Raw genomic sequence first — 26,652 nt, 5'->3', positions numbered from 1 at the left:
TGAGCTGCTCTGAGTGAGAACTGAATCCGCCCTCTTCATCATCATACATTATTCCTCTGTAAAACACACACACGCATTCGCACGCGTTTTCTCCATAGGTTTTCTCAGGGGTTGTTGTTCACACAGGTTGCGTTCAGCGTTCATAAATAGAGGACCGTAGAAGTAGACAGCTTTTTGAAAGTTTAACCATTTTTAACTGTTTTAAGGCTGTTTTCACGCTGCGCAACTGCCATGGATGTGAGGTTAATTCTGGATAACAGGAAAACCGTTAAAAAGTTGCACAAACTTAGTCGGTATCGGTCATTTTCTATTGGTTGAGGGTCCTCGCCCTCAACAATAGCCTATAACGTTAAATAAATAGCCTAACAGTTACTGTTCTCGTGATATACTCGCAATATGTAGAACCTACAAAAATAATACTGTTCTTGACGTAACTTATCGCCCTCTTCGCGCTGTTGCTATGCAAGTTAGCTACGCGCGTGACTGTTTGCTAGCGCCTGTTTAGCGTCAAGTAACGTTAAAGTGTATATATCTATGAAGATATGTGGTTACTCAGGTAATCTTTTATGGTAACGTTAACTAAAAACGTGTGGTCGTACTTGTCAAGACCCCACTGCCACCTTTAAAAATTGTTTAAAAAATTCAGAAGCCATAATTTGTATCGTGACCTCACACTGACCCTCAAGAAAATTCTGCGCTTTCCCTTAAAGGGATAGTTTACCCAAAAACGAAAATGTTGTCATCAAGTCACCTTTATTTATATACAGATCGTTTCAAAGCAGCTTTACAGAGATAACAGAGAAAACAATGTTGAAATAATATTGTTAAATACAAAATTATATGTCCCCAACTAAGCAATTCAAAAGCCAATGGCGACAAAGGCGGAGAAAGGCGACAGTGGCAAGGAACCAAAACGCCATCAGGTGACAGAATGGAGAAAAAAACCTTGGGAACCAGGCTCAGTCATGATTCAGGCAGCATTACAGGTCAGAGGTCAGATTGGATCGGAACATTATATTATGCAGTTCATCTGTTTGAAGACCAAAGTCATCACGCGCGTATGGATACAAGTTTGTTGAGCATCAGTGCCGATGGCTGTCGTGTCGATGAGGCCTTCAAAGGGGAGAGTCTAGTTGACACAATCTCTGCTGAAACTTCAGGAATGCGTTGTGGTCGTGTCCAGGCGTAAGTCCACCATCTGATCTGGATACAGCCTGAATCATTTACTCATCCTCATGTTGCTCCAACCCTGTATGAATTTCTTTCTTCTGCTAAACACAAAAGATGATATTTTGAAGAATGTTGGTAATCAGACAGTTGATGGAAACCATTGACTTCCATAGTAGGAAAAAATACTATGGATGGCAATGGGTGCCGTAAACTTTCTGGTTACTGACATTCTTCAAAATATCTTCTTTTGTGTTCAGTAGAAGAAAGAAATTCATACAGTTTTGGAACATTTTCATTTTTGGGTAAACTAAATTATTTTAAAATGACAAGAACAAAAGCAAACACTGGCTTTGGCCATCTATTCTTGCTCAAACTCATAATTCCAGTGTCAGCTTTTGATTTTGCTCCAATCTGCAAGCAAACAAAATTTAATGTCATAAAGAAAACAAACGCTCTTGACATTTTATAGCAGAGCAGAATGAGGACTGTTCAGTCTCGACAGTTTGTCCTGGGGTGATGTTTATTTTTCATTACCTCGGAGTTTCCTTAGAAACAGCTTTTAACAGCAGGTGTCAGGGGAACAGTTCTGTCATACTTGAGCTTTACTGGACCCTGCAAGCAGAAAAAATTGTTCAGCTTTTTGTACTACACACCATCCGAAAGTGCTTTAAATTAGGGGACTTGTTAAACAGTCCTCTTCGCAGAAAGGAAAATATGAGTTGAGTTAAATTTTCATAATGGAGTCATGAATCTAACTTCTACACCCTGAACAAAACCAGAACCAGTTTAGTACATGACACATCGTTTCAGAGCATAACCCCACCCACCACTTCCCCGTCTCAATCCCTGTGTGGAAAATGAGCACAATCCGAATGCATTTTTCCTTCTCAAACAGAAATTCTTTCCCAGATGATTTTTGTTGAGGTCATTAAACGCTGTCGTGCGGCTTTTGGGGAGCTCCTGATTGCTCTGGATCTAGTGGTGGGGAGGGGATTTCACTATGTTTCCACGCACAAATACAAGGAAACAAACCCAGGAATGAACAGGAGCCAGAGAGAGATTCCAGTCTGGTGCTGTAACACACAGCTGTGTCTCCCCAGGGCACAAATTCACAGTGCACTCGCTCAGCCGACTCTGATGATCGGAAACACTGCCGGCAGGTAAATTGTAGCTTGAAGAGAATATATTTCTCTCTTACAACATCCATTTCACACACACCGTCCTCAGGGCCTTCTGTTACAACAATGCAACAGATAAAATCAGATTTTTGTAGGAGTAACCCCCTCAGTGTCAATGCAGCATTGCATCTGCAGAAAATAAAGAAACCCCATGCAGAATAAGGATTATTCAGGACTGTTTATTTGCCCCTCAAATTCTGAAAATAGAAATCCATAAGCAATTTTACAGCACATAACACCTAGTGAAAAAAGATAAACTGGCTGTTCAAATTTCCTTTGCATTTCTGTAGAATTCCATGCTTAACCATGACAGAAGCCTTGTCTATATTATTAACGATTTTGAACAAATCAACACATCAGTGCAAAAGGTGAACTGGTTTCAAAGGTGCAAAACAAAGATGTTAACTTTAGAAAAAGAAAAATGACTTTAGACAATACCCGAATCTGCAACCTTCAAAAATGCATTGTTTCTAAAACAAACATAGTTTAACTAGAGAGAAAAATTCACTCATGTAGTTTAACTACCTTACAGAAAACCTCATGGACCTCATGGAAAGTTACAGGAACTGAAACATCTTAGCCAGGTTTGCGGTCTGTCAGCAAGGTTCCTTTGGACAGTATCTTTTGGCTTTAATAATTGTTACTGCCTCCTAAAGGAATCTCCATCTGACAGCAATTTCTAATCCTCAATAACATAAGCAACAGTTTCTCTCATTATCCTTGAATATATCATGTTTAAAAAAGTTTTTGTGCCCTAAATTAAAATTGTTATTTTATTCCCTCTTGTATTGTAAACCTGTATGATTTTTACAAAAGAACATATTTTGAATCATGTTTGAGTCACAGTTTTTTATTCAATGTGTAATGCTATTATGGATCAGCATCATTGACATTCTGGCAAAATCCTTTTGTGTTTCACAGAAGAAACCAAGTCGCACAGGTTTGGAACAACATGAAGGAGAATAAATGTTTTTTTTTTTTGTGTGATTATTTCTTTATGACTCTACTTAGATTAAATATTGGTCATTTTCTATTTCCAATCAATATGATTCATCACATTAACATGAGCATTAATCTGTCTGAAGTATGACAAGTACTGACAGCAGAGCGGAAAGAATGATTTATGCAGTTAGCAAATAAAATGTGCATTAAAACAGGAAAAACACTGACTGAGCTTCAAACAAGGCAATAGCACATAAGAGATGTGAAAATCTAATTGTCATTGTCGTAAAGCTATGAAAGGGTTTAAAACGCTCTGTTTTGGTCACCAGTCACACAATAAAATTTGAGGGAATCCCTTAATTGGTGACAAGTTTTAAGAGCTCTCTTACCTGAACTTAATATTAGTAGCTAATCCATAGTTATGCTTTTTATTTTTGGTACAAAAAAACCAACACGTGAACATACCAAGTTGAGAGATTAAAGCAACAATGCATATCCATGGAAAAACAGAAAATGATTTAACAAAAATAGAAAATGAAAGCTTATGCAATTAAAGCTCAAGTCAATTAATAAATACATTAATCCCTAACAATATATGGTTTCTTGTATGTTCCTCCGCCATGTAAAGTGACCATCCCAGTGCAACTAACAGAAAGCCCTACTTTCATTCATTCTCATTCACTCCTCCTCTTCGTCCTCATGGGAGGGGCCTCTGAGTGAGGCGGGGCCTATATGCTCCTCCTCCTGCATATGCTCAATAGCTACTATGCCAGTGAGGAGAGCGTAGCTACACATCGCTGCCACAGCAACCAGCACTGACAGCAGTTGCTTGCGTCTCTTGTATGGCTCGTTGTAAAAGTCTCCCCCCTGCTGTGTGCTGGACACCGTACGACTGACGCCCTCTGCACACAGAACAGACACGAACAGGCAACCATATGAAGAAAAATCTTCTCTTATTCTACAGACAGAAGTACAACATGCTGCATATTTTGTTCTTTGCAAACACTTTATTGTAGTTGTTACTTAGTTGCCCACCTTTACTCTCATTGGGGAAATACAGGCTCAGGATGTTAGAGCAATATGTGTTCAAGTTGTCAAGATTCTTCAAGTTCTGCTGCAGTCGGCAGTTAGGCAGTTGAATCTTAATAAGTGGCGCTAGATGACCAAACACATACGCATCCAGAGAAGAGGGCCTTTAATACACAAATACATAAAATTTATATCAAAATGTGTATTACACCTAACCAATAATCAACCAAGAGTCTCAGAGTGAAGCTCAAAGATCAACCTTGATGCGTAAAACACGTAGCAGTTTTCTAACTATAGGACTTACGAATCTCCAAAGAAGAATTTGTTCGATCCCAGGCGCTGAGAGAGAAGATTTAGGCACTCCAGAGCATCATGGTAAAGCTGGAGAGTCATAGACAATAGAGACAGAGAGGATGTAGAAGAAACAACTAGATTACAGACTCTTATGTCACTATCTACATTATGTAACCATTTGTTTTTATATATATAAAAAGTTTTAATAATCTTTCTATGAGAAGTCTATGAGAATAGGGCAGTCTATAATGATAACGACACAGAGGAATCACTTGTAGAACAATTTTTTCCACCTGATAAACAATACAAATCGAGCATTTACAGCAGCAGACGACATAACTGCAGGGCGTGCTTATTATAAACAAAATAATATCGTGCATTGGTGTGGATGGTAATATAGTTATAGGTGTGACTGGGCCTAAACATTGCAAAATATAAGATTTTGCTTAGTCGTAGTGAGCAGATCACAAGCATAAACATTGTGACTCAAAGTATCATAAGCAGAGTTGTTTCCTAACACTAGCAACTAGTTATCTGCCAGAACGAAACTTCTGCTCTATCTGAGCCCAGATTCCTCACATCTGCTGATTTATCAGTGTCCTCTTCAGGGACCAGAACATCATTGTCTCTGGAACATTTAGTCTAACAGCTGCCCTGTTCTCTGAAGGAGGGCGTTAGTGTCACAATAGCCCATACACCATCTGATGACCATTTCACAGCACATAAAAACAAATACTATCAAGCACAATATCCAGAATCCCACCCGGAGAACATGTAGCCAACTCCTATCTCACCTCCTTCTCTGCCTCTTCTCCCGCCTCCAGCGCGCTGTTTCCTCGGATCAGACGGAGTCGCTCCAGCTGCCTGTTCTGCATGCGGCCCGGCAAGAAGAAATTGAGCGGGAAGCACATATTCTCTCCGTACCAGCGGCGCGTCACCTCCGCATAGTTCTTAGGATCGACCCATAAAGCGTAGATCTGGTGGGAAATGAGGAGAGTGTTTGAGCACGTACCCACCAAAAGTATCATCTTCAAGTTTCAGGATTCAAATCTCACAAGTGCAGGCAACAGTCGCTCCTCCAGCAGGGAGGTGAAGGCCAGTGTGTCTGCACCCTCTTTGGCCGAGAGATCATAGTCTGCATTATATTTCTGAAAGACAAAGTTACAGCATTACTACTACATCTTCTTTGTTCAGACAAACAGGTAGTCCCGTTCCAAATCATGCACTTGACCGTTCAAGCAGAGCCGGTGATTACAACCAAAGAATGGCTTATTTATTGAGCACAGAAGTGATGATGTACAGCGGTTGGACAATGAAACTAAAACACCTGGTTTTAGACCACAATAATTTATTAGTATGATGTAGAGCCTCCTTTTGCAAATACAGCATGAAGTCGTCTTGGAAATGACAGACACTGCAAGTCCTGCACAGTTGTCAGAGGGATTTTGAGCCATTCTTCTTCCAGAACAGCGGCCAAGCCACTGTGATGCTGTTGGAAGGAAAACCTTTTCTGACTTGCTCATCCAAAATATCCCAAAGTGGCTTAAAAATATTTAGATCTGGTGACTGTGCAGGCCATGGGAGATGCTCAACTTCACTTACATGTTCATCAAACCATTCTTTCACAAGTCTTGCTGTGTGTATTGGTGCATTATCATGCTGATACACGGCAGCCCCTTCAGGGTACGATATTTGAACCGTTGGGTGCACACGGTCCTCTAGAATGGTTCAGTAGTCCTTGGCAGTGACGTGCCCATCAACCTCAGTAGAGAATGCCATGATATTGCAGCCCAAAGCATCACTGATCCATCCCTGTGCTTCAATCTGGGCAGCAACAGTCTGTGTGTTAAGCCTCTTTGGGGCTTCTCCACACCATTACTTGCACAGATGTGGGAAAGACAGTGAAGGTGGACTCAAGAGAACAATACATGTTTCACATTGTCCATAGCCCAAGATATCCACCAATGAAACCAACTAGTGGCATTGGCATGAGTGATCAAATGTTTGGCTATAGCAGCCCTACCATGAATATTGACCCTTTGGAGCTCCTTGCGAACAGTTCTGGTGGAAACAGGGGAGTCGAGGACAGAATTTAATTCAGCAGTGAAGTGGGCAGTTGTGGTTTTATGTTTTTTGGATACAATCCGAGTTAGTACCAGGGCATCCCTTTCAGACAGCTTCCTCTTGCGTCGACAATAGATGAGCCAGCAAGAACTCCCATTATGCTGTGTGGATTGCAATGTTTAATGTACAGCTGTGCTATTGCTCTGCTAATTCAACCTTCACACTCTGCCCTTACTGATGAAATGTAAAATCAGTGAGGACTGGCCACAAGGTTGTGCATATTAGAGGCTGACATTTTTTCGGGAATCCCACGGGTCACGGGATTCCCGTGGGATTCCTGCAGGATGGGAGTCATCTTTGCTATCAATCACGGGATTTGGACGGTACAGGATAAATGGTTAACGGGAGCAGACGGGAGCGGGAATCAACCAATAGCAAAGACGACAAAAAAAGAAAAAAGTAAATGCATCATTTTGTAGTTTCCTTTTAATACGCCTACAATGTAACGCAATTAAAAAATAACTACACGACCCAGCCGTCCCAGAAGCCATCAGTGCTTTTTGTCACGGCTTACCGCCGAAATTCAAAGAGCAGTGATGGAGGGAGCTAACAGCCGCGGAGAAGTCGATGTGGCAAAAAATGATTTACAGCGCAAAGTCAGAAGTAATGACATGTCTATTAAGTTCACAGAACTGGTCGGAAAGTCTGAAATATTAATTAAGTTTATGAGAGAGTAGAATGTGACGGTGATAGCACAATGTACGCTGCTTGTAAGACATGCTTAGTCTTAGTCAAGTACGCAAGTGATTCAGGGACGAGCGGTCTGAAGAAGCACACTTGCAAGGCAAATTCGGGAAAGAATCAGGCAAGCATCGCTTCGTTCATCAAGCGAAAATTGCCGTATATGGGAGCGGTACAGGAGCGGGAGTCAGTTTAAACAGGAGCGGGACGGGATTGGGAGTCAATTTACCAGGAGCGGGATGGGATGGGATTATTTTTTAAACTTTGGTCTGGGAGTGGGACGGGACAAGATTTCTTTCTATGGGAGTGGGACGGGACAGGAGTGAAAATCCACTCCCGTGTCATCCTCTAGTGCATATATAGGCGTGAAACCTAAAGTTTTATTGTTCAACCCCTGTATTTTTGTAGGCCATCCCAGAAGCAAGCATCACCTGGTTCCCTCGACAAAAAGCCAGAAGGATCATTTTTCCATTGACTTGAATTATAGCAGAAAATAAGCTTAATAAAGTTATAATAAATAAAGTTAATGATTCTCACACATTTTTTTCCATCAAGATATATTTCACAAATTAACACAACTTATGAATTTTGTGGCCTAAATACAAGCAGCAGAAGTAAAAAGCAAAAGTTAGGCTATAAACGAACTACACCATGGTCGCACGACTTCAACGTCACCATCACCAAGATTAAATCTTAATTTAAATTCTACAAGTTTTGAAAGTTTGAGTTATAATAGTTTGCAAGAGTGCAAGTATAAACACAACGAGGCTGTGAGGGCTGGGCGATAAAACGGTATCTCTATTTATCGACGGTATACCATTGTCGGCAACTATATAAAAAATGTTCGATAAAGCGCTTGAAATTTTCATTAAAATGCGCGCGCATCGCCCGTAGCTAGTGTTATACTTTCCTCGTCTGTGAGTGCGCGAGGGTCCGCGTGACGTAAAAATCATCATTGGAGGGTGTGTGCAGAGGTTCCTTGTGGACGTCCACGAGCCTCCCATTTTTTGTGACCGCGCGAAAGCGCTGGAAAAAGCCGATCTACTGCGCATGTGTGGAACACGCGTCATCGAGCGGATCTCAGCAGACAGTATAAATACAAGTCCGCGTCCGTGCTAATAAATAAAATAAAATGTCTCTGGCATGTCTTCTTTTCGCTGTATCGGAAACGTACCGAACTGTGACACCACTGTGTCGAATCAAACCGAACCGTGAATTCTGTGAACAATTACACTCCTACTTATTACAAATGTTGATCTACCACAAAGTTTGCCTTGATTGTTCTACGTTTACACTTTAACATTTGCACACATTTTGTAACATTTTATTTGAGTTCAAGAGTTTCTTTAACACTAACTTTTTTATCTTAATATAAGACATAAGGAAGATTATTTTTGTTCAAATTTTATTTAGTTTTTGCCTGCTAAAACAAATATCATTTGTTGTTTGCATTAATAATGTGAATAAATAAATAAAAACAGTGGTTTAAATTCAAACTTTTTTACTTGTCTTTTAAAAAATATATATAAAAATGTCAATAATTATCGATATCGAACGATATGAAACATATTGTGATTTTTTTTTAGCTATAACGCACAGCCCAGTAGATTCTTTGAGATGTTTTCCTGTTTGGTGTGATAACCTTTAACATACCATCTGTAGTCCCATTTAGCCACTGGTTAGCAACCAAATTTAAGACAAAAAAAAGTAAGTACTGATGTATTTTTGTGTCGTAGAACAAAACATGAAAAAACCTTTTCTAAATTCATATATTTCAGGCACTTAACCAAAAGGAGAAGAAAAGGAGAAGGTATTTTAGCATCCAAAAAGTTGTGTAGTTTTGTGAATGAAGCTGCAAGCATTGACTTGATCTGTGTTTGTTTTTGACTCTGAACAGCACTACAGCCTGGTAGAATGAAAGACAAGAAACATATTTCTAGAAAGGGTTTTAGTTATACACACAATTAAAACCTTTCCTGAAAACACATACTTATTGTGTCTCATTCCAAACACATTTAATGGATACCTTCATTGTGTAATCAAACATGATTAATGAGAAAATTAGGGCCTTTATGATGGCAACATGCATCACTGGAAACTCTGCAGACCTCAAATGAATGAACCCAAAACTACTAAACTTAGCTTTGTTTGGAACAAAATGCACCCATGAAGAGTGAAATATAGAGGGACACGGTATAGAGCAAAATGTGATCATAGAGGTTTTTGTGGGTGAGAGATAATCACCTGTTTCCTCAATTGAATGATGATCTGACTGGGTTGAGAGCAGCTGCCTTCCTCTTTGGTCCTGAGAGCAGGTAGTGAACCTTAAGTGAATACATAAGTGTCAGTAAAGCACTTTTTTTTTGTCTGGATGAGTTTACTGCCAAGGTTTTGTGATTTTTCTAAATGCCTAAAGATGAACAACAACACAATCCATTTAAGCTAGCTATCACTCTGAATATCAATGATGGAAATGCAAGACCTCTGGATAATGCATCAAAAATATCACATGGTCCTTCAGAAATCATTCTAATATTCTGATTTGGTGCTCAAGAAACATTTACTATTATCAAAGTTGAAAACAGTTTAAAACAGTTTAAAAGAACAGCATATATTTGAAATGGAAATCTTCTGTTACATTACAAATGCCTTTACTGTCACTTTTGATACATTTTATGCATACTTGCTGTATAAAAGTAATAATTTCTGTCCAAATCTTATAAATAAATGAATGATCAAGTAATTTGTTTATTTATATGTTTAAGTAGCTGTATATAATACATTTTATAAAACTAAATTATCACGCACCCAAAGAAGGGATCCACTAAAATGTGATAAACAGGCTAATTAACTTTTATACTTTTGATAGGTCTTAAATTTTTATTTATTTATGCGATATGGAATAATATGGAACTTCGGAAGAATTCAGGAGCCAAGGAAAAAAAACAATGGAGATAGACAAGAATGTGGAAAGAGAAACATACAGATGCAAGTTATCAGCAGCTCGGCAGGAAAGAGGAAGAGGCCTGTGTGCTTCAGTTAAAACATGCTAAATGATCCTCTTTAATGAATATGGAGTGTCTGCCAAGAAACAGATTGTTAAAACTGGGCCTGCTTACCTGTGGGGCTTCTCCAGGGGTTAGAAATCTTGTGAATTTTGAGCGGAGCTCCAGAGAAGCGAGCATATGCCTGGAAAATTATATAAAATACATTATTATTAATGCCAAGCTAGAATTATAAATCTTATGTACAAGAAGCAAAACCAAGAGTACCACACAACCTCACAACAACCGTACAAAATATAAATGACGACAACATAATAGCAAGTCGCAAAAAACTCAAAAAGCAACATATGCAAGAACACAACCTGAATAAACAACAATAGCTAGTAAGCTACACCAAAGGCAACAACACAAAACAGCTTTAGCTTTTGGACAAGGTTAGCTCTTGGATTGGAATTGCCTGTTTTATGACAACATCAGATAAAGTAGGACGTAATTTCACATTCCAGCACATGCAGCTGAGAGCTGACAGATCCAGCGCTTCACTCCTGGCTCAGAACGTCAGCACGTCGTTTAGCAGATTCTTTCCATTGAAGGCATTGTATACTAATGATCACTGGGGTTAAATGCCCTGGAGCGATTCCTTCACACTTCAGGCTGAAGCCAAGAAAAAGTATTATCGGCCTCGACTTCTAAAGGAAAATTCTGACTTTTTTTTACTCGTCCTCGTCATTTTCATGGAGCTCTTGAACAACAGGAACATGTGTGTCCAAATGTCATAAAATAACATAAATGATGTAGCCATTACAAATAAAATAAACAGAAAATTATACAGTGGATAACTCAAGTAAATAATTTACATTTCATTCTAGCACTCTCCATAGTGGGTATAGAAGAAAATGGATGGACATAATTATGTCTTAAAATTATGCCAGTCTGTCCCTCAAATATATTTTATGATGTAAGAGACATGGAATATAGAACATGAATATGGGATTTTTTATGTTAGTTTCGGAGTTTCACTATGAACTGTCCTTTAATGGAAAAGAACCGCATAAAGATGCTTCAAATCTTCTCCTGTGTTTCAGTGAAAAACAGCCACAGAATTCTCATTTCGGGGTGATTACTTTAACATAAGGCTTCCAGCACTTACAGGACTCTAACTGTGACTGTAAAAGAGGGAGAGGAAACCAGATTTGTGGAAAGAGCTGAGTATTGAGTTCTGAGATTTTCTCCTTTTCCCAGTTGCAGTCGTGCGGTGAGCTGAAAAAGCGCAGTTATCTCCATCAAAGGCTGACATCATAACCTCAGATTTATAACTAGATTGATTCCTATAGAATCCTAAATTGTGGCTCGTAAAGTGGAGAGGATCAAGTTTGAAAATAAATCATTCCTACGAGAACCACTGGTAGAGTCCAAAACAAACATGAGGAGGAAAACTACAGCTGGCTGAAGTCCACTTTGCCCACAGTAAAAGCAGTTCATCAGACTCCTGCTGTACACATAAACACACTGAAATTAGGCCACGGATGACAGAACAGCTTCTCTTCAAAGTGCAGATGGTAATAATTATTTTGAACCTTTCATAAGATCCTTAAATAGAGTGCCGCAGATTATGATTGGGCTGTCTTGATATTAAGCCCCGCCCATGTCTTGCTGTGTATCCAATCATTGCTCTGTCATTAAAGGAGTGTTCTAATACACCAGAGCAGGGGTTAATTTATCAATAAACAAACCCTTGAGTAATGTTTTTGCTGAACAGTAACATTTCATTGTTTTTCCACATTAGAGCACTTTTTCATTCATTTTAACATCTAAAGGTCACTTTTAGTCAAGTCCCCTTTATTTATATAGCGCTTTATACAAACAGATTGTTTTTAAAGCAGTTTCACACTGATGATAGGAAAATTATGCATTTTGACTATTGTTCAGCTGAAGTCAGTTCAGTGTTGATGCAGTTCCGTTGTAAAGATCCTCAACTCTTAAATTAGTTAATTTAATCTATAAAGCAGTTCTGCAAAAAAAATGTCATCGTCCAGCTCAGTTCAGTTCTGATACAACAACATCAGTACAGTCAGATCAATAATATTGTTGAATATTAATTGTCCCCAACTAAGCCAGCCAGAGGCAAGGAATCCAAACTCCATCAGGTGATGGAATGGAGAAATAAACCTTGGGAGAAACTAGACTCAGTCGAGGGGGCCAGTTCTCCTCTGGCCAATGAACAAACACGGGAATATGATTTAGGCTGCATCACAAGTCAGAGTTCAGATTGGGATCGGTAGCATTCAAATATTCTTCCAGTTCCAAGTAACCAAGTTTTAAGTTTACCACGAAAAGAAAAACATAGTACTACACAGATTACAATGGATCCACATTAGGTGTTAGTATAAATTAATAGACTACTGCAAAACACCAAGCATAACATAAAGAAAAAAATCCTATATGTAAAATAAGCATACTATAGTCTAAGATCAAGACTAAAACTTGTAAAATAAAACAAGCACATACCATCACAAGAAATCTCTTAAAGGTGAAGTATGTAATATTGACAGCTAGCGGTTGACATGGGTATTGCACTCCAGTTTCAAAATATTGGAGAGTTGTTTGCCCGCCACCACCGCCTCCTCAGACTCAACAGTCGACACTCACATGGGTTGCCAGTTTGAGAATGCAACAGGAATGAGGGCAAGTCACCCTTCGCAGGGAGTTTGATTGACAGGTGATCAGACCAATCATAATCCATTTTCCGCCGAATCCACCATTTTTGTTCGACAAAGAAGTTAGTAGATTAACATTGGAGGATTTGAACTTGAAAAACAGTGTGTACTGACGTCTTTCCACGGTTGAAACAATATTCCTTTTGATGTTCTTTCATGCTTATTTAATGCTATAAATTAACTAGAAGGAAGAGGTGATTCACGAGCACCTTTACCTGAGGCTCTACAACGACACATTAAAAAGAGCAACAAAACGACACATTAAGGAGCCACAACACTATATATTGTTTAAATTTCTTTAAAAAAATTGCCAAATTAGAAAATTGAGACTTTGTTTCATAATATCAAAAGTAACCTGCTCTGTCCTGTCTGTGAATGCGTTGTCAGTGTCGTCTTTGCTCCGGGATGTATTTTTCACTGCGTGAGAACACGATGTGGCGTGAGAGCGGCATGGCTTTTTTCTTCTTCTTCAGAGAAACAAGTATGTGAACTTAGCATGTTTCATAAATATCTGAAAACATATTATGGCATTTTTATGCTGTAGTAGTCCAAAAATTACATACAGCACCTTTAACTAAAAGTAGGCCTGTCATAATTATTACATAATTGCCTGGTCAGATTATTCAATGCATTTCTTTTATAATTGTTTTAAAGAATATTATATTATTTGATAAAATAACATTAAATTCCATTCTTATATTGCTAAATAATAATAATGATAACAGAATAATGAAATTATGTTTTTATTTAACTTTATTTCTCCCTTCCAGGTGCAGTAATAGGATATGGGAGCACTCTAAAGCAGTTAAATATTATAATTTCAATACATTTGTATGTTATTTATTCATGGCATAAAAATACAAGATAACATTACTAATTGACATCTACTTAAAAGATGTATGTGTTATAAGCATACACGGCGAGACTCATGAAAAAACAATTTAATTAAATCATTAATCACAATTACGTGCTCAAAAATGTATCACTGTCAAAATATGGTATAATTTTATGACAAGCCTAACTTGGCAGCAGACAGGCAAATCTCCAAAAATCCTCAGACCTTCAAATCTAGTCACAATTTAATGCAACTATAACCTTTCTGGTACAGTGAGATAATCTGGAAAATTCTGAATGAACTTCAAATGACCAAACTATCAGACAGAGGGAGCAAAACATGCCTGCGGTTTTTAAAGCGCCCTCAGTAGGGGCAGACAGACTGTAATGCACAGACATCAACCCGACCGCTGGCGAGCTGGAAAAATCCCACAGCACACAGAGAGTCCAAAACACACAGCACTGGTGTAACCCAATCACTTCAACATGCGATTTCAGCAATAGTAACCTGGTTCTTTACCCACAATACAACCTTTGTTGATTAGGAATAAAATGGATCGGAATTCAATCTCCAAAACTGCCGATAGGAGATGAGATTGATCCTAACTTCAGATGACAGTGGTGGGTTTGTGGTTAACAGTAGCACAGACAGGTGGCGCCCTAGTGTGACCAAACTGAAGTGGAAAAATAAGAAAAGTGGAGCAAACGACCCACATGATGAATCATGCAATAAAAATATCTGTTGATAAGCACCTTGGCTTTGGAATAAAACTGAGATAGGAATTTGAGCTTAAATCATGAAGAATAAACATTGAAGATTTGCAGTTTCAAAGGGTAGTAGTAGCATGATCTGACTGGTATTTAGATTTAGGCAGGGTCAGGTCGTGGTCATGTGAAGCCCTGGGCAACCGTAAAAAAATAAATAATAATAAATTATTAGTCTAACGTTATATGCTTTAAATAAAATGGATAAAAATAGTAGCTGGGGCCCTAGTGATCATCTTGATAATCTCCAGACTTTCATTTGGGAAAATGGTATGTTTCACAGAAGAGAAAAATAAACAAAACTGTATTAATAATTATTACTATTTAACACTAATAATAATAATAGTAAACATATTATATAAAAATATATTTATTTCCCAGTACCCTACATAGGACATAAGCAGTTTGAAGAATGGATGGACGCATTCATTATTTTACGTAATAATATAACGTTAGACGCATATAACACCTGTGACCAGTATACTCACATAAAACTATATTTTAAGTCCATATCAGTAACGTTAACGTTATATAGGCTACACAAGTTAGGTGCCAAGGCATGATGACTATAACTTATGGCATCACTGTAACGTTACCATCTAACGTTACACTAAGTTAGTAAGTGCGGAGCTGAATCGCTGTAACGTTAACTGTTCCTACAAATATAGGCACGTCAGCAGAACCAAAACATATAAATATCCAGTCTACATCCGCCTGTGATGAAAACTCACCAGCACGATGAGACAGTCCGTATTCACTGACGGTAACCCCAATCCAGCCTTCCAGCAAAACAGCTCACAGGGAGCCGCCATCTTCACAGACAAACACCTCTGACCCGGAGCTGCTGCTTGTGCTTTGACAAATAAAAGTCCCATTAACTTTGAGAATGTGTTTCTTTCACTCACAGGTGATCATGCCAATGCCCTTATTCTTTCTGAAGGCTTCTCCGTCCACAGTGAGAGCCTTGGATGGTATTAGGCCAATTCACACCGCACAGACAAACAAGTTGGTCGTTGGATTTGGAATTTTATGAAAAATAACGGTCGTGTTTACACTGGACACGTTGATCGATTGATTGAACATGTTCAGTCGGGTAAAAACAAACCCCAACATACCGTACCTCTAATTTTTTTATCTACTAACAATAACTTTAAAATTTCAATGTATTTATATTATTAACCTAACTGTAGATGTACGCAACTTTATAAACGTTTGGGACAAGTAAGATTTTTTAATATATCTTACTTGGGGGGCCTTGCAGTGGGCCTGTAGGAAACAGCAGAGACTTGGCCAAATGGACAAACAGCCGCTTGTGTTGCAACTCTCCATCCCACGAATCTGACAAGAATTCATGCGCAAAAACCACATGCACACATGAAGACATCAGAGTCCCAAGGGACTGATAGAGTTCAGTACATTCCTGTTCCGGCCATGAGCACCCATACCGTCCGTTAGTGTGAGTTAGTTTCAGTAATCCTCTTCTCTTTCTTTAGACCACATTTACTCACTGTAGGCTATGGCCTGAAAAAAAATCACATATGTAACCCATTAATGTAACTGTGTTCCCATTTAGATAATTAAGTTTCATCAAGGGTAAAGACAAGAAAAGTTCAACATATTGTGAAAATCTCTGGAAAAGGGCTTTGGGCATCATTGGGACATTCTGGAATTCTTTGAAATTGTTCCAAGAACAACTAAAGGACAAAAGGAACATTGCCACTATGTCTATTACTTATATTTTAAAGACATGCAATAATTTCTCCAACATTACATTTTAAAAAATGAATAGTAGCCTACTTTAAAAAAAAAAAAAAAAAAAGATGCACACCTGCACCAGCCAGGAAAATGCCATGAATGGAAATGTTGATGGATAATGTTCTCCAGATTTTACAGACCACATTGTGTGTATTTTTAAATATTCAAAAACACAAGACTGGAAAATAAACTAAATAACAAATAAGACACTGAAGAGTGTAAATTCAGTCACTAAACTGAGTGTCACTAAACATTTTAGACTGTGTGTGGTAAGATGACGTCCTTCTACCCATGAGCAAACATCAGGGTGGCATAAAGCACTTTACTGAAGCCCTGTGGAAAAACCAAATGACCCGTTTAACAACTAAAATTTCAGACACAGACAAACCTCAAGTGAATAAAACATCCCTGACCCAAGGGGAAGAGTTCTTCCCACAGTGTGGTATGTTCTCTGATCTGGAGAAAAAAAACATCAAGGGGTTTAAAATATTTATGTGAATGCAGTTGATTTTGTTGAACCATCTAAAAAAAACATGCCACAATGATTTAACTCTAATGCAATCTAGCAACCCATCTAACAGAGAACGTTCTAAGAACTGCTAACGTTCTGGCATGGTTCTCTCAAAGTTATGAATAAACGTACTTCCTGTAACGTTAATAGAACGTTTGTTATCTGGTCTTTAGTAATGTTCTCAAAATATTAGCACAACAACATTATTTATGCATATTTTATTTTCTGAAATGTTTTAGTTGGATGTTTGTCTAAAGTTTTTTTTATAGCCTATGTTACTGGTTTCAGAATTTTTGGATAACATTCAAATGTAACAAACTCATAATGTTTGAAGTAGGATAAGAATTGTTTCCTTAATGATCGCAGAGCAAAGAAAAAAAACAAAAGGTTTTAAAACGTTTAAAAAACTAGACGTTGTGAATGTTCAGAGAACATTTAGAAATTTAATTTTCATAACTTATTGGGAACATTAGCAAGACATTCTTAGAACACATTTCTATTAACTGGAAAAACACAGTAAGAGACCCTGTTATTATCTTGTTTATCTGAGTGGATACTTAAAAAAAGAAGAAGAAAAAAGAAAAAGGCAGACAGATGTGGTTTACAGCTGTTGAAATGGTCAGAAGGTGAAATGTCTCCTGCTAAAGCCAGAGGAAACACACACCCACACACACGGATAATGCCACTGCTGATGTCATCACACACACACACACACACACACACACACACACACACACACACACACACACACACACACACACACACACACACACACACACACACACACGGATAATGCCACTGCTGATGTCATCACATACAATTCACCAAAGGTGAGATGTGCTATTTATGGTGAGAAGCTATCTCTAAATGTCTGGATAGAAATTGAACTTAAAGGGTAACTAAACCCTAAACCAACTTTTTTTAGTTAATGATCTGTAAGAATGGGGCTTTATTAGTACTGTTCATTGATTCGAGTACCTTTTTTGACATTTGTGTATAAAGTGTTTTAATTCTACAATATATGGTGTAAAAAAGTCTGAGTGCTGCCCTCTTCAGGTTGAACGGTGGCTACTGCAGTTGAATTTTCCTATTGGATGTTTGGGGTGGTTCGTGACGTAAGGGGTTGTTGGTGAGGTAGGCAAGTTCCATACAGACAGATGCGTCTCAGGTGCACGCCCCCCTCCGCTCCCCTCCTTTCATATCTCTATTCAAAGTAAATCAGATTTATATTCCACAGCCACTTGTGCATATCTACATTCAGAGAACACTTATAAACAATGTAATAATAACCAAAATGGCAATGTTAGAAAAACTTTCTTAAAGCACATTTTTGTCAGCTGGGAACTTTTCTCTCAGATGCCATAAAATCAACGTGGATAACATAGCTCAGATCATGTTCTTGAAGAGAGAGAGAGAAAAAAAAGACTTGACAGACGTATTGGCCAATTTGAGCACACTGTGAGACATTGGTGAGACCTCTTCTGAAACTCTACTGGAGTCATGTGGGATCACATGTTTTTTTTCTCAGGACAACCATCTGAAAAGCATGAGACATGAGAAAAGGTCGACATTTAATCTAATTTGCGGTCAAGAAGAAATGATTGAGATCTCATTTGTGAGGTTTTATAAAATGCATCAGAGAAAATGCAGTGCAGGAGCTCCACCCACCTGTGTGTGGTACCTGCTCAGGTGCTCAAACAATGAAAAGACTGTTCACTCTGATAAAGAGGCACTTTCTCCAGAGTCCAGAACATTAGTTGATGTTGACTCAACCTGCTGGCACAGATCACACGCTGAAGGATTACTCGTCTTCAAAGATGATGAAGATTATACTAAGAGCCTCCACCACCTTAGCTGTTGGTTGGATATTACTTTTCATGGGTAAGTAGCAGCTGTTTTAAAAATGTGAATCACAAAATATAATAATTACCTTTTATGTACCATTGTAACAGGGATAGTTTTCACAAAAATGAAAAATCAGTCATTATTTACTCACCCTGATGTTGTTCAATGTTCAAAGCCTGTATGAAGATCTTTCTATTGTAGAGCACAAAATAAGATAATTTGAAAAATGTCCTTTTTTTGTCCATACAATGAAAGTAATTGTATTTGTTGTTTTTGACACCATTGACTTTCACTGTACAAAATGTCTTCTTTTGTTTCACGACACAAGGGTGAATAACTGATGACATTTCTTTTCATTTTTGGTGAAATAACAATTAAATTATACATTTTAAATATTGTGCAAAAAGGATAGTCACACAAAAAATCTTTTTGTGATGAATATATCAAAATCTGATTCAGGTGTAAAGTCTGTCAATATCTCTGCGTGGGATTCCCCAACTGAAAGCACAGATGCCTTGACTCCACATGCTTTAACTTCAGTTATCATGGATCTCAGAATCACTAACCGTGTTTATAATGACTCACTGGCTGACCAGCAATCAGCAGAGTATACAACACTCAAGCAAGAGGTGGAACGACTGGTGAGGGTCTCTTTTTAATCATGCTTGTATATGTAAAGCATTCATGGGGTCTTTACAGTATTCTGGGATATATTACATACATCCAATGGATACAGTATGCCATAGATGAAAGTGAATGGTACAGTGATGTCTCAGATGGAAATACCATTATTACACAGAAAAGTACCATTTGCCTTAGAATACCATGTTAATAACACAGTTTATATCAAAGTAACACAGTAATACCATCATACCACGGTACTGCCATGTTACAGTGATTGTTTGTAAATTTACCAGATTAATGTACCATAGAATTTACAAGATATTAAGATGAATGACATACCATGGCATGTCTATTACCATGGTACTAATAAAATAAGATATGCTAATAATTTAAGTACTTTATAGAATATCACAGTATTATCAATGTAATAAACTGAACTGATTAAATGTACTGTATATCTTGAATGCAATGCAAGTCGCTTTGTATAAAATCATCTGCCAAATGCATAAATATAATGGAAACAATATCATTACCATGGTACCCACACCAAAAAAAATTGTGATTTCAAGGTACTTTTAAAGTGTACTTAATTATCAATACAAAACGCAAAACAAATTGCCTTTTTCCACTGTTCTTCTTTCCTTTTTTCAGTTTGAAGATGTTTATGCTCCACCATTTAACACCACTCACCTGATATATTTGGGGACAGACGAGATGATCTTCAGGTTTGATCAACTAATCTTAGATTTACATCTAATAGAACCAAGCGACAGAGAATATCTGATCTTATGAGTGCTTCTCTTGCAGTAATGGGTCGGTGATCGCCACTTCTCGACTGTTGTTTGGGCCAACCCAAGTCAATCCAGAGATTGTGAGAGACATCTTTTTGCCTGCGTACAAGCAAATTCCATCGCCTGCACTAGAGATCGACCTGAGCTACATTGAAAGTAAAATAACAGTCAACAATGGCTGCTTTCAGATTATTTTCACATTGACTGGGGTTTTTATACTTATAGGATTAAAAGTTAAAGAAATGACCATCTAAAACAGACAAACACAACCCCATCTCACACGAAAATGTAACTATTTTACAAGATGGCGATTTTGTATGATTCCATGCAATGTGAAAACCCCTAAACATAACCATTACTAGGGAGTAAGCTGAAAGTATGAAAATGAACAAATGAGATTGTTTACATTCATACAAATAAGTCACCAATTTGTCAAATTGTAAAATAGATATGAATTGCCATTAGATTGTGTTGACAAATACATCAACAACTAATGAAAAGTACATTCAATCCTACCTGCAGATAAACTATCAACTGAGGAACCTTTTGAAGAAGAGAAGAACTTCATCAGTCCACCAACGAGAACACACAAAGGAACACCCTTTACGACCACGCCCTCCTTGACCACGCCTCTCACTTCCACTCCTGAGATCATAACGGACGCAGAATTCCTCACCAGCCGCCTTCCATCCACACACACACCCGACATGTCCACCTCTGTTGTTGTGGGAAACATCACACACTTCATCCGCTCCACCAACTCCACGCCCTTTAACACCACCACGATGCACCCAAACACCACAGACAACTCACTGATGAATAATGCAAGTATTTCTGCAGCACCCAACAGCACCACCAATGGAGTTATTAATGGGACCACCACAAAAGTCCCTATTTGGACCACCACAGCAGCACCCATTGGTACCATCACTTTACCTTCTAATAGCACCACCACCACTGAAACCATCACTACAGTCCCAAATACCACCATCATTGCAATCCCAAATGCCACCACCACCACTGCCCCCAATAAGACCACTACAGCCCTCAAGTCCACTTTTACCTCCATCCACATCACTGTTGTGAACTCAGCATTCAGCTCCACTCCATTACCAACTGCACAGCCCTCGAAGACCACGCCTGTGAATTATTTATCCACCCCTGCCTCTGCTCTGGTGCCGGGATGGGGCATCGCCCTCTTAGCGCTGGCGGCTGTCAGTCTCTTCCTCCTCATCATCCTCATCGTTCTGGTGAGTGATCGAGGGTGTAGGATCAATATTGTATGAACCTTTGGTTTTATAGGAGAACATGGTAGCAACTTTTAAAATTGTATTGATTGTACATTCATCTGAATAAATAATAAAACTGACCAACATCTATATTACTATCCATAATTATAGTGGCGGTACATACCAAAATATATGCAATTTAACCTTTGATATATACCATACTACTAAATGATTACAATATTAATCTACACTGCCTGGACAAAAAATAAGTCGCTGTTTGGATTTAAATAGGCAAATACTTGAGTCTATAATTCGATCATTATTGCTGTGATTATTATGTTTTTAGCATGTTATATGTTGTTTTTTGGTAGGGCAATGTATTATTGGTAAAATACTCAAAATAATACCATGGTTCATGTATACATGTACATAAAACCATGATACTATGTCCAAAAAGTCAAGATAATGTTGTAGTTTTGTGTCAGTGACTGTACTGTTAAAGGACAAAAGTGTTCCTCCTCTCAGGTGGTGCTCTGGTGCTGTTGTCCGAAACGAAGAGTTTTCGTGAATGAACCTGAAGAGATGAGTCCTCCCATGTACTTCAACCCAGACATCCCCATGTACTCAACGCAAACCACGTTTGATACAGCCAACGGCAAACAAGCGGTGCGATACAATCCATAATTCATTCTGACGCAACTCAGCTTGCATTTTGTTCCTATAGTTTGTTTATGAAGCTAGCTAGATTCTATAACAAAAGTGACTCCCTAAAACTTTTAGGACTTTATACCAGCGAGTTCAGATGGTATGTGCATTATGAACAGAATCAACTCTGATCAAATGCTTATTCTCTGCAGTCAATAACTCATGTGGGGTTGTCGAAATGGTTTGTTCAGTGTTGTTATTGTTATCTAAAACAAAAATTATTACAGATTTTTCATTGAAATAAAGCTGAATAAAATATAAATATTAAATGCAAAAATTATTTTAAAAACTTGCACAAAAGTTTTAAAATGTTGTCTTGGCAACTAGCTGAAATAAAACAGGTTAAAGTTGATTAAACTAATATGAAAATAAACTGATATAAAAGCTAAAAAAAGACAAAAGAATTACGTACAAATAAAATATAAAAATAAAAGCCATTTCAAAATATGAAAAAGTACTATAATAGTATGTAAACATTAATAACACAGCAATAGAGTATAAAAAAAGCAACCCCTGAATTTTTTGAGAGGATGAAGGCAGCAGGAGATTTTAAGTATTAAATCCTTAAAGGCATAATACACATCTTGTACAGACATAATGGATCTGTTCCTGCCTGCTGCTCGATGAATGGGAGAATTTGAGAGTCACACCTATTAGTGAAAACACTGTGAATGCAGCTTACATGCAGCTCTTTAGGGTCAGAAAGCATCAAGAAACCTGTAATTTAATGCAAACACTTTTTGAAAAGCATGCAGCGTCCATTTTAACCTGTTCACACGACTAACAATACAACATAAAGCCAATGTTAAGACTGAACACAAACGCAAATCTTGTTTTGCAACTTTTAACTATAGCACTGCATCTTTATTGTGGAGGAAAACAAAGGGGTTTTCAGGAGGGTTCTCCATCCCCATCTCTGTCCATGTAAAACACTGACCCCACAATCACGGATCAGAACTAGGGAAATTTGGCTACTGTTACCTGGCGTTCCAGCGTCCCCGTCGCCTGCACAGGCCCTTCTTTGTGTGGCTCTGACTAAGAAACCTGAAGCGTGGGAAACTCGACTCTCGTTCAGAGACTGTGAGGCCTCCACCTGCGTCTCCTCCATCGTCCAGTAGCCACGGCGTCACCGCTCACAATGCCCTGCCTACATTCAAACAATACCGGGAGCCAGGAGAGAAAGACTTAAACTCTGAATCTAACCCTCATTGAGGCCTCCAGGGCTGAATGCATCTTGAGCAGCAGTTTTCAGTCGACAGCTGATCAGAGCAGAGAGTGATTAACTGAACCGAGCTGAATGAGGCGTTTGTTAGGGCACTGGCATTTATATTAATAACACGCTGTAAACAAAATGATCTAATCCCCCAGTTTACTTTCCTTATGGACCCCAAACACAAAATGGAGGACATAGGGGCGTAACCACCTAAAGAGAAAAAAAGAAGAAACCAAACTTTTCTTTATCTTTTATCAAACATTTGTTTGTTGTTCCTCAGGTTATGCAAGACCTCATCAAAGTGAAAAGGATGAAAAAGTGTCTTTTAACTAGTATACAAAACAACAAATAAATAAACAAACAAACAAAAATTGTAAATGTAAAATGATTAATAATTAAAAAATTAGTGCTGTCAAATCAATTAAACGCTATTAATTGCATCTAACACAAAATGTTGTGTTTACATAATGTGTGTGTGTGTGTGTGTGTACAGTTGTGGTAAGAATTATTGGCACCCAGGTAAATGTGATCAAAGATGGCTGTAAAAATAAAAATAAACAGGGGCGTAACCATTAACCTAAACCGAAAAAAAGAAGAAACCAATCTTTTCTTTATCTTTTATCAAACATTTGTTTGTTGTTACTGTACTCACAGGTTATGCAAGACCTTGTCAAAAGTGAAAAGGATGAAAAAGTGCATTTTAACTAGCATACAAAACAACAAATAGATAAACAAACAAAAATAAAAAATGTAAAGTGATTTATAATTTAAAAATTAGTTCTGCCAAATCTATTAAACGCATCTAATATAAAAGTTTGTATTTATATAATATATATATATATATATATATATATATATATGTGTGTGTGTGTGTGTGTGTGTGTGTATATACAGTTGTGGTATGGCACCCAGGTAAATATGATCAAAGATGGCTGTAAAAATAAATCTGCATTGTTTATCCTTTTAATATTTCATTCAAAAAATTTGCAAAAATCGAACCTTTCATTGAAGTAAAGAATTGAAAGTGGGGGGTAAATCACATTATGAAATAAATGCTTTTCTCCAAAACACGTTGGCACCCTTTTATTTAATACTTCTTGCAGTTAACCTCCTTTTGCCAAGATAACAGCTCTGAGTTTTCTCCTATAATGCCTGATGAGTTTGGAGAACACCTGACAAGAGATCAGAGACCATTCCTCCATACAGAATCTCTCCAGATCCTTCAGATTCCCAGATCCATGTTGCCGCTTCTTCTCTTCAGTTCATGGACTGGGATGGTCATGGCAGAAACTTCATTTTGTGCTCAGTGACCCATTTTTGTCTTGATTTTGATATTTGTTTTGGACCGTTGTCCTGATGGAAGATCCAACCACGGCCCATTATAAGATTTCTAGCAGAGGTTGACAGGTTTTGATTTTTTTATTTGTTGGTATTTGCTAGAATCCATGAAACCATGTATCTGAACATGATGTCCAGGACCTCCAGCAAATAAAATAAAATAAATAAAATAGTCCAGCGGTATTTTTAACCGTAGGCATGGGGTACTTTTTATCCCTGTTTGCACCAAACACATCTGGTGGGTTTGCTACCAAAAGCTCTTTTTAATTGCATCTGACCATAGAATCCGGTCCTTTTTTTGAAGTTCCAGTTATGTCTGACAACTGAATATGCTGGAGTTTGTTTTTGGAGGAGTGAGGAGGATTTTTCTTGAAACACTCCCAAACAATATGAGGTGATGTAGGGGTTGTTTGATGTATATTTGTTAGGCTTTCTGACTCAAGAAATCTCTGCAATTCTCCATCTGTGATACTAGGAGAGTCTTTGGCCACTCAAACTTTCCTCCTCACCGTGCAATGCATTAAGATGATATAGGCACACGTCCTTTTCCAGGTAGATATTTAGTTGTTTGGAACTCCTTAATTATTTCTGATAGTGGAAATAGTAATTTTCAATGCTTTAGCTATTTTCATGCAGCCACTTTCTAACAACAATCAGCTCAACAATCTTTTGCTGCACATCAGAACTATATTCTTTGGGTTTACTCATTGTGATGGATGATTTAGGGAATTCGTCCTTTGTGTTTCCTCATTTTTATACTCCTGTGAAACAAGTCATAGATAGACAATTTCATGTTCTTAGTCACCCTGGTGTGCTAAAAGAATTTGAACATTAATGTTATATTAAACACATATATTATACAAATAAACTTTTATTTTAGATAAACAACATTTTAGCAAACACAAAAATATAAAAGTATAAAATAAATTAGTTATAAAATAAACAAAATATTATATATTTAAAAACAAAACTGTAAATAAAGAGTTCAACCATCATAAAAATATATAAAGGGGTTACTTTTGACACTGCATGTCTTATGCTGAAGGAAGCATTGTTTTATTTTCAGAATTGGCATAATGGTGTGCATACATGTAATGATAACTGACTCTGTTAAAAACAGGACGCCAGAGAAAAACCTCCGAAAAACCGGACAGGAATGTACGTGGTGAACAAATGATGGACATAGGTACAGTAAAACACACATGCAGCAGTACCTATGACACACTTAACAAACCTAACAGAGCTCAATCTCACATTTAGACTCCATCATTCAGGTTCTCTGACTCCCCTCCACGTGTGAAGAACAAGACCTGAGGAAAACTTCTGTTGGAAGAATAACTGTCATACAACCGGCACTGCACTGCAGGAAGCTGAACAGACAGGGAAATTATTTTAAATGCCATTACCATCTATTTAGAATTTATTTTCCTACAATATACCTTTGCACAATGTACTTTGTAACTTTTAAACATGGATTGAATGATGTGATGTATTAACAGTGATTTAGTGAAATTAAAAAGTTTCTGAAAATGGCTGTGGGATGACTAGTTTGTTTTCTGGAGGATTGAGGTAAAAAATCTGAGCTGAAATGAGTCGCATAATGCAACACATACCGTATGTTTACATTTCAATGTAGAGCGACAATGTAACCCATTGTAAGTGAAACATCATTTTTGGCCCTGAGAAAGAGCACAAACGTGGCTCATGATTGAGGATCAGGTGACAAGCTCAATATGAAATAAACTGAACAGAACTAGTTGGTCGAGAGGCTCTGTAACTTTAGGTCAATTTCTGCTTAAAAGCAAAGAGGAGATAATGTCCCAGGCATTACCCTGATGGAGAAATCAAGATATGGAGTATTTGAACAGCAATGTGATAGAGGAAGGGCAGCAAGTGAAATGC

At 37.8% G+C, this 26,652-nt stretch overlaps 2 protein-coding genes across 4 annotated transcripts; one reads left to right on the top strand and one right to left on the bottom strand.

Annotated features, from left to right (window-relative positions):
* Nucleotides 1–736: 736 nt before the first annotated feature.
* Nucleotides 737–15,688, bottom strand: mtx1a (metaxin 1a). Of its 2 annotated transcripts, XR_013197018.1 has the most exons (10): nucleotides 15,471–15,688; nucleotides 10,538–10,607; nucleotides 9,663–9,742; nucleotides 5,669–5,761; nucleotides 5,408–5,590; nucleotides 4,624–4,700; nucleotides 4,326–4,483; nucleotides 3,953–4,192; nucleotides 1,705–1,782; nucleotides 737–1,581 (listed from the first exon to the last, which is right to left on the bottom strand). XR_013197018.1 is itself a non-coding variant. In XM_077214831.1 (8 exons), the coding sequence occupies exons 1-8, from the start codon at nucleotides 15,612–15,614 to the stop codon at nucleotides 3,969–3,971; spliced, it is 1,029 nt and encodes a 342-aa protein (XP_077070946.1). In that variant the 5' UTR covers nucleotides 15,615–15,685; the 3' UTR covers nucleotides 2,508–3,968. The 2 variants fall into 2 exon arrangements, 1 of the variants encoding a protein (XP_077070946.1); XM_077214831.1 differs by lacking the exons at nucleotides 737–1,581; nucleotides 1,705–1,782 and having other exon boundaries at nucleotides 2,508–4,192; nucleotides 15,471–15,685.
* A 3,032-nt stretch (nucleotides 15,689–18,720) lies between these two features.
* LOC143722971 (uncharacterized) lies at nucleotides 18,721–26,280 on the top strand. Of its 2 annotated transcripts, none has more exons than XM_077214824.1 (8): nucleotides 18,721–18,886; nucleotides 19,310–19,491; nucleotides 20,126–20,199; nucleotides 20,282–20,421; nucleotides 20,788–21,515; nucleotides 22,020–22,160; nucleotides 25,871–25,936; nucleotides 26,025–26,280. In XM_077214824.1, exons 1-7 carry the CDS (start codon nucleotides 18,766–18,768, stop codon nucleotides 25,925–25,927), a joined length of 1,443 nt encoding a protein of 480 aa, XP_077070939.1. In that variant the 5' UTR covers nucleotides 18,721–18,765; the 3' UTR covers nucleotides 25,928–25,936; nucleotides 26,025–26,280. The 2 variants fall into 2 exon arrangements, with proteins under 2 accessions (XP_077070939.1, XP_077070940.1); XM_077214825.1 differs by having other exon boundaries at nucleotides 26,011–26,280.
* Nucleotides 26,281–26,652: the final 372 nt, after the last annotated feature.

Source organism: Siphateles boraxobius, unplaced genomic scaffold, assembly GCF_051911475.1.
Source record: "Siphateles boraxobius isolate OS27281-9 unplaced genomic scaffold, OSU_SipBor_1 68, whole genome shotgun sequence".
Taxonomy (NCBI): domain Eukaryota; kingdom Metazoa; phylum Chordata; class Actinopteri; order Cypriniformes; family Leuciscidae; genus Siphateles; species Siphateles boraxobius.
This window is presented reverse-complemented; position numbering and strand designations above follow the sequence as displayed.